Genomic DNA, 7,500 nt, shown 5'->3' with positions numbered 1-7,500 from the left:
GCGTTTGCTGGTGGTGCTTCCCATCGTGCGCCTTACCACGCGCATGCTTCTTCGCAGTGCTGCCGCCAGCATGCTTAGCACCAGCACCAGCACCACTGCCACTGCCACCCATCTTTTTGTTGTCCTTCCAAATGCTGAGCAGGGAATGGCAAATTTGCCTTTGGGAAAAGGCAAATTTGCCTTTGGGTATGTTTCGCACAGGCAGTGCTGCGGCGGTGGATAGCGGGCGGTTTTGGCGGGAAATTGAACAAGCCGAAGCAGGACAAGAGAAGACGCGCCGTTTTTTTGTGTCTTGTGCTGTGGAAGGAAGGTGAGACACTGGCGGAGATGGTGGTCGTGGCGCGAAGGATATTGGTGGGGATGGGATGGGATGGGGTGGGATGGCATTGCTCTCGGTGGTGTGCCCAGCCACACGCAAACACAAGCAAACACATGCAAACATACGTTCACACACACACAAGCAAACCCGCGCAAGCAAACACGCGCAAGCATACGTTCATTCACACGCACACACACACACGCACACGCCAGCGCGAAACTCAGCCAGCCATGCGTTTGGATCGACTGGAGCTGGAGAACTTCAAGTCCTATGGCGGGCACTGCGTGATCGGGCCGTTCACGGCCTTCAGCGCCGTCATCGGGCCCAACGGGTCTGGCAAGTCCAACCTTATGGACGCCATCTCCTTTGTTCTCGGCGTGCGCGCCAGAGAGCTTCGCGGCGCCCAGCTCAAGGTGTGTGTGTGTGTGTGTTTGGGCGGAAATTTTGCTCGCTTTGCAACGTGCTTTCTGCCTGCCGTGCTCGTCAACTACGAACGCACACACACGCGCGCGCGTTTTCACACACACACACATGTATTCACACACACACATGTATTCACACACACACACACCTTCGCCATACAGGACCTCATCTACAGTAGCGACTCTGCGACCAAGGGAAAGCTGCGCGCCAAAGTCTCCGCTGTCTTTGTTGACGCCAATGACGAGGACGCGGACGAGCTCATCCTCTCCCGCAGGTGTCTGTCTGTGTGTGTGTGTGTGTGTGTGTGTGTGTGTGTGTGTGTGTGTGTGTGTGTGTGTGTGTGTGTGTGTGTGTGTGTGTGTGTGTGTGTGTGTGTGTGTGGTTGGCAGGGCTCATGGTTACTTTTTTTTCTTGTTGTTCCATCTGGCGCGCACACACGTGATAGCATCTCGGCCAAAGGGTCGTCAGACTACAAGATCAATGGCAAGGCTGTGACGTGGGAGCAGTATGATGAGCGCCTGCAGTCCCTCGGGCTACTGGTCAAGGCGAAGAACTTCCTCGTGTTTCAGGGCGATGTGGAGAACATTGCTGCGAAGAGCCCCAAACAGCTCACACAGCTCTTTGAGCAGATCAGCGGGTGCGTGTGTGTGTGTGTGCGTGCGTGTGTGTGTGTGTGTGTGTGCGTGTGTGTGTATGTGCGTGCGTGTGTGTGTGTGTGTGTGTGTGTGTGTGCGTGTGTGTGTGTGTGTATGTGTGTTTGTGTTCATGTTGCTGTGTTGAACAGTTGAGCGCACGTTCACGTCCTTCCATGAACTCTGCCCTTTCTGGTGGTTGTGTTGCGCTTGCTCGTTTCCAACCCGCAACCTCCCGCCATGTGCTGTTGTTGGCCAGGTCTGCTGCGCTTCGCGATGAGTATGAGGCGGCGAAGAAGGCGCGAGACGAGGCAGAGGCCGACCACCTCTTCTTCCAACAGCAGAAGAAGGTGCGCACGCGCCGTGGTCGTACAAATATGCACACACACACACACACACACACACACACACACACACACACACACACACACACACGGACACACGCACGATTGCTGCTCAGTGATGTGCCTGCTGCGTGCTACCACCACCACCATCACCACCACTGCACGGCTGCAGGGGCTGTACACGGAGCGGAAGCAGTACCAGCAGCAGAAGGAGGAGGCGGACCGCTTCCAGCAGCTGCAGGACGAGCTCGCTGCCACCCGCCGCGAACACATTCTCTGGCAGCTCTACAACATTGAGCAAGGTGCATGCATGTGTCCGTGTGCACTTTGGCTTCTGTTTGATTGGCAGCGTGTATGAGCTCAGTTTGGCCCCTGCTCCCACTCACTCAGCCACCCACACGAACTGTGCTTGCTGCCTTTCATCTTCGTCGTCACCATCGTCTTCATCGTCACCGCCACCAGATATGACGGAGGAGAGCGATGCGCTGCAGACCAAGCTGAAGACGTTCAACAAGTTGACCCGCAAGGGGGAGGCAGCAAAGGCCACGCTCAAGGACCACAACAAGAAGGTGCCGCGGACACTGTGCATGCTGTCACTGTGGTGATTGCTGCTGTTGCTGTCGTTCGTGGGTTGTACTGTGCCCAGACAACACAATTCATCTACACAGTGCTCAACGCACACAATTTCTCACATCCACACACCCCACCCCCGCTGTATCCTCTTGCCGCCCAGGTTGCCGCTGCGGCAAAGGCGCGCATGAATGCAAAGAAGGATCTGAAGAACCAGGAGAAGAAGGTGCACAAGCTGACGCCGCAGCACGTGGCCATCCAGACGAAGCTGAAGCACGCCAAGGGCCGGCTCGCAGCCAACGCCAAGCTGCTGCAGTCGGCGCGCGCAGACCAGCAGCGGGCGGATGAGGAAGTGCACGAGCTGCAGGATGAGCTGGAGAAGGTGGAGGCCGCACAGGAGCGATACGACAACACACTCGCAGAGGAGAGCCAGCACGACGAAATCCAACTCGGCCAGGAAGAGGTGTGTGTGCGTGTGCGTGTTCTGAGTTGGTATTTGTTCTTGTATTTGTTCTGAGTTGGTGTTTGTTCTTGTATTTGTTCGTGTTGTGTTGTGTTGTGTTGTGCTGTGCTGTGCTGTGTTGTGTTGTGTTGTGCTGTGCTGTGCTGTGTTGTGTTGTGTTGTGTTGTGTTGTGTTGTGTTGTGTTGTGTTGCTCTCCTCATTTCTTGTGCTGTGCGCGCGTTGTTGTTCTCGCTCTTTGCCTCACAACCTCGACGACGTGTGACAGATGGAAATGTACAACCAGCTCAAGGCCAAGGCCGCGTCCGAGACACACGACCTCAAGACCACCTGCGACAAGGTGAACAAGAGCGTGCTGAACATACACACATACGCACGAACACACACACACACACGCACATGCACGGGCCACACGCGCGCACGCCCCTCGTCAACACTGATTCCCTCGACCACAATCAAAACCACTGCCACTGCCAGGCGACGCGGCTGTATGAGGCGAAGCAGCGCGAAGTGCAGCGCGAGCAGAAACAGAAGGAGGAAATCAAAACAAAGATGGCCGCCCTCGAAAAGGAAATGTACGCAGACAGTCCTGTGTGCTTGTTTGTTTGTTTGTTTGTTTGTTTGTTTGTTTGTTTATTTGTTTGTTTGTTTGTTTGTTTGTTGTTTGTTTGTTTGTTTGTTTGTTTGTGTGTTTGTGTGTTGTTTGTTTGTTTGTTTGTTTGTTTGCGTGTGCTTGACGTTGTTTGGCCTCTACTGGTTCACTAATGAGCATGCGTGCTTCCTTCCTCCCTCCCCTCCTCCTCAAATGTACAGCGCAACGCAGTCTGAGCGCCTGAAGCGGCTGCAGGAGAACCTGAACCGCCAGCAGAAGGACATGCAGCAGGTGCTGTGACGTGTCTTTTAGGGCTGACTGACTGACTGATTGATTGATTGATGGGTGATCGATCGCTTGATTGATTGTGAGGACACCCACCTGAAAGAACTACACACACGCACACACACACTCACATGCACACTCACACGCACACTCACACACTCACACGACTATGCTTGCACGTGTATGCGCGTCTTTGTGTCTGCAGAAAGAGCGGGATGTGCAGCGGGCGAAGCAGGAGCGGCAGGAGATGACGCAGCAGAAGGGCGAGCTCTCGTCCAAGATTGAGACGGTCAAGGCCTCGCTGCGAGAGGCAAACGCGTATCGCAAGGAGAGCGCACGCAACCGCCGCCTCAACGACGCCATCGCAACCATGAAGCAGCTCTTCCCGGTCGGTTGGTGTCGTGTGCTTGGCTGGAGGCGCGGTGGCAGCGATGATAGGGGTTGAAAGGTGGTTCTGCCACTACACATTTTCACACGCACACACACACACATGCACGCACACACACACACACACGCATGCATGAATGTGCTCATGTTCATTCCACCACCACTACCTCCACCTCCGCTGCTGCTGCTGCTGCTTGCCAGGGGGTACACGGCAAGATGATTGATCTGTGCGAGCCGCGCCACAGCCGATACAAGGTGGCGGTGACGGTGATCATGGGGTCGAACATGGATGCGGTTGTGGTTGATTCGTCGGACGTGGCGATGGAGTGCCTCAAGTACCTTCGCGAGAACCAGATTGGCACGGCAACGTTTATCCCGCTCGAGTCGGTCAAAGTCAAGGACGTCAAGGAACACCTCAGGTGTGTGTGTGTGTGTTGCGCGTGTTTGTGTTGTGTGTGTGTGTGTGTGTGTGCGCGCGCGCGATGTGTGTGTGTGTGTGTGTGTGTGTGTGTGTGTGTGTGTGTGCTTTGCATGTGGCAGTACAGCTCTCGGATCCAACACCCCTTCAACTCTTTCAAAACAAACCACCTCCACTGTATGGCGTGTGCAGACAACTCCCCAACGGCAGCAAGCTCGTGCGTGACGTCATTGATTTTCCGCCGCGCATCGAGGTGACTGCATGTCGTGCTGTGATGCCATGTGTGCAGAGGCTGTTCACGGTTGCTTGTCTGCTGCTGCTCTCATCATTGCTTCTGTGTTACTCATTACCCCTGGCTCGACTGCTCGTCTGCCAGCGTGCCGTGCAATACGCGTGTGGGAATGCGGTCGTGTGCGAGACGGAGAAGGAAGCAAAGCGCCTCGTCTTCTCCGAGGGCGCAGCATCAAAGGTCAGGGATTACAGGTGGCTGTTGTGTGCGTGTGAGGGTATGTGTCTGTCTGTGTGTCTGTCTGTTTACGTGTGTGTGTGTGTGTGCCTGTGTATGTCTGTGTGCGTGTGAGCGTATATGTCTTCTGTTTGTGTGTCTGTCTGTCTGTCTGTCTGTCTGTCTGTCTGTCTATCTGTGTCGCGAGTAGAGATGAACTGATTTGTACTCACACACGACGATGTGTGGTGCTCACATACACGCCCGTCGTGTGCCACGTGTGCTTTAGACTGTGTCGCTGAAGGGGACGGTGATCAAGGCCTCTGGCGAGATGCAGGGCGGTCTTGCTGGCGTGGAGATGAAGGCCAAGCGCTGGGACGAGAAGAACGTGGACGAGCTCCGGGTCCAGCTCTCCCAGCTCGAAACAAAAGTCTGTTTTGCTTTTCATGTGCATCATCGATGTGTCTGCTTGGTTTTGTTTCTGCAGCTGTGTGACTGTGCATCGTTCGTTTCTCACCCCATCCACACGCCTTGTCGTGCGTGTGCGCGTGTGCAGTACAAGGCGGTGGCGCGGAAACGCGTGCCGGATACGGGCGAGGACGAGGCGCAGATTGAAGGCCTCAAGTCGCTCTGCAAGACCGTCTCCCATCACATCGACCTCACACAGGTGTTGTGTGTGTGTGTGTTGCATGTGTGCATGTGTTGCATGTGTGTGTGTGTGTTGTGTGGTACTTGACATTGTACAACGACAACACGCACGTTGCCTTCATTTCCCCCTAACGCCACGCTGCGGCCCTATCTCCAAACACAACGACGACGCGTCTTCGGTGCAAATGCAGTCGACGCTTGCCTCGCGGGAAAAGGACCTCAAGGCGCTGCGCTCTGCGCTGAAGACAACCGAGGACAAATTGGCGGCGGCCGAGCAGGAGCTGGAGCAGCTCAGGGCCCAGCACGAAGCCGCACAACAGAAATTCAACGAGTAAGACGGCTTGAACGTGTGTGTGTGTGTGTGTGTGTGTGTGTGTGTGTGTGTGCGAATTCGAATATACGATGTGCGTTTGTGTGTGATCTGACCCCTCCCTCAGTCTTAGCCGTTTGCTGGCTGATTGTTGTTGTTTGCTGCGTTTGCGTGTGTGCCCCTTTTCATTGCAGGGCGACGGATGCGATCTTTGCGTCGTTCTGCCGGCGGGTGAAACTGCAGAACATCCGCGAGTACGAGGACACGCGTCTGGCGCGCGCTGAGCAGATGGCCAACAGGAAGAAGGAGTTTGCAAAGCAGATTACCGCCCTCAAGGCCACGCTTGACTTTGAGAAGAAAACCGCCAGCGGATTCGCAGGTGCTCATGTGATTCTCCTGTTGTCTTTGCTGTTGCTCTGATGTGCTGTTCCCACTGCTACTGTCTTGTTTGCTCATTTCTGTCTCTGATACTGTGTGCATGTGTGTGCGCGGTCTTGTGTGTGTCTTTGTCTTGCAGACCGTGTCGCCTCGCTGGAGCAGAAGCACGAAGAGCTGGAAAATGAGAAGGAGAAGCAAGAAAAGGCCTTGGAAAAGCTGGGCAAGGTGTGTTGTGTGCGTGTGCGTGTGTGTTGACGTTGACGTTGACGTTGACGTTGATGTTGATATTGCCGCGCAAACCACGACATGTTGCGCACCACATGACCCTCCAGACAACCGACACCCACTGCTCACCACTGCTACGATGGTTGTCCCCCCCCCCACCCCCAACCAGGACCTGGACCGGGAGACGAAGCGGCGCGACGAACTGCTGGCGATTGTGAAGGAGAAGCAGGAGGCGGAGGCCGAGCTCGCGGCGGAGATGAAGGAACTGCAGTCCAAGATCCGCGAGAATGCACAGCACCGCGCAGAGGCACAGAAGGTTGGGCAAACGCTCTCTTGCCCTTGAATTGCTGTTCTTGTGTTGTATTGCTCGCTTGTGTCTGTGTTGTGTTGCTGTTCTTGTGTTGTGTTGCTCGCTGTTGCCTCCTTTGCATCCGCTTTCTTTCGTCGCGGTTTGGTTTGTTCATCTTGTTCCATACTACTCCCTTCTTGCTCTCGTCAGGACCTCACGAACAGCAGGACGCGCCTCGACAAACTGTGTGCACGCAGACACCAACACTACAAATACTGCAAGGTGCGTGTGTGTGTGTGTCTGTGTGTGTGTCTGTGTGATATGTGTGTGTGTGTGTTTTGCTCGCCCAATCACCACAGATTGCAGCCGTATGCATGGCATTTGTCCGCCACCCAACACCACAATGAATACACCTGTAAACCCACTTTCTATCCACTCCTTCACGACCCGCGAACCCCCCCCCCCCTCCCTGCCACAACAGGTGAATGGGATTCCACTGCCCTTTGCGAGCGGCGGGTTCAAGCAGGTGCAGGACGAGGAAGAAGTGCCAGCCATCAGCACAGACGTGAGCATGTCCACCTCCTACACCTCCATCGAGGGCAACTCCATCAACACAGACGTCGCCCAGCGCCTCTACGCCAAGGAGGCCGAGATTGAGCTCACCTTTGACGAGCTCCCAGAGGTTGGTATGTTTGTGTGTGTGTGTGTGTGTGTGTGTGTGTGTGTGTGTGTGTGTGTGTGTGTGTGTGTGTGTGTGTGTGTGTGTGTGTGTGT

The 7,500-nt window shown here is 55.2% G+C and overlaps 2 protein-coding genes across 2 annotated transcripts in view; one reads left to right on the top strand and one right to left on the bottom strand.

The window, feature by feature from the left end:
* The window catches only part of PTSG_07522 (transmembrane and tetratricopeptide repeat containing 4), a 5,253-nt gene extending 5,089 nt beyond the window's left edge, over window positions 1-164 (bottom strand). Inside the window, exon 1 of the mRNA XM_004991261.1 lies at window positions 1-164. This exon is cut by the window's left edge and continues 99 nt beyond it. Within this exon, the coding sequence (XP_004991318.1) occupies window positions 1-112 (112 nt within the window). The 5' untranslated portion in view covers window positions 113-164.
* A 125-nt stretch (window positions 165-289) lies between these two features.
* PTSG_07521 (uncharacterized protein) overlaps window positions 290-7,500 on the top strand; it is a 9,487-nt gene continuing 2,276 nt past the window's right edge. The window contains exons 1-23 of the mRNA XM_004991260.1: window positions 290-310; window positions 532-732; window positions 904-1,016; window positions 1,188-1,379; window positions 1,634-1,724; window positions 1,891-2,020; window positions 2,181-2,287; window positions 2,452-2,751; window positions 3,018-3,089; window positions 3,227-3,324; window positions 3,563-3,632; window positions 3,832-4,014; window positions 4,215-4,432; window positions 4,624-4,684; window positions 4,808-4,900; window positions 5,166-5,306; window positions 5,433-5,543; window positions 5,716-5,855; window positions 6,029-6,213; window positions 6,352-6,437; window positions 6,607-6,753; window positions 6,937-7,008; window positions 7,208-7,408. Of these exons, the coding sequence (XP_004991317.1) occupies window positions 550-732; window positions 904-1,016; window positions 1,188-1,379; window positions 1,634-1,724; window positions 1,891-2,020; window positions 2,181-2,287; window positions 2,452-2,751; window positions 3,018-3,089; window positions 3,227-3,324; window positions 3,563-3,632; window positions 3,832-4,014; window positions 4,215-4,432; window positions 4,624-4,684; window positions 4,808-4,900; window positions 5,166-5,306; window positions 5,433-5,543; window positions 5,716-5,855; window positions 6,029-6,213; window positions 6,352-6,437; window positions 6,607-6,753; window positions 6,937-7,008; window positions 7,208-7,408 (2,994 nt within the window). The 5' untranslated portion in view covers window positions 290-310; window positions 532-549. The remainder of the gene's footprint in view (window positions 311-531; window positions 733-903; window positions 1,017-1,187; window positions 1,380-1,633; window positions 1,725-1,890; window positions 2,021-2,180; window positions 2,288-2,451; window positions 2,752-3,017; window positions 3,090-3,226; window positions 3,325-3,562; window positions 3,633-3,831; window positions 4,015-4,214; window positions 4,433-4,623; window positions 4,685-4,807; window positions 4,901-5,165; window positions 5,307-5,432; window positions 5,544-5,715; window positions 5,856-6,028; window positions 6,214-6,351; window positions 6,438-6,606; window positions 6,754-6,936; window positions 7,009-7,207; window positions 7,409-7,500) is intronic.

This window comes from Salpingoeca rosetta (assembly GCF_000188695.1).
Source record: "Salpingoeca rosetta unplaced genomic scaffold supercont1.20, whole genome shotgun sequence".
Classification (NCBI taxonomy): domain Eukaryota; class Choanoflagellata; order Craspedida; family Salpingoecidae; genus Salpingoeca; species Salpingoeca rosetta.
The sequence above is the reverse complement of the archived record's forward strand: the minus strand, read 5'-3'. Positions and strand labels throughout refer to the sequence as shown.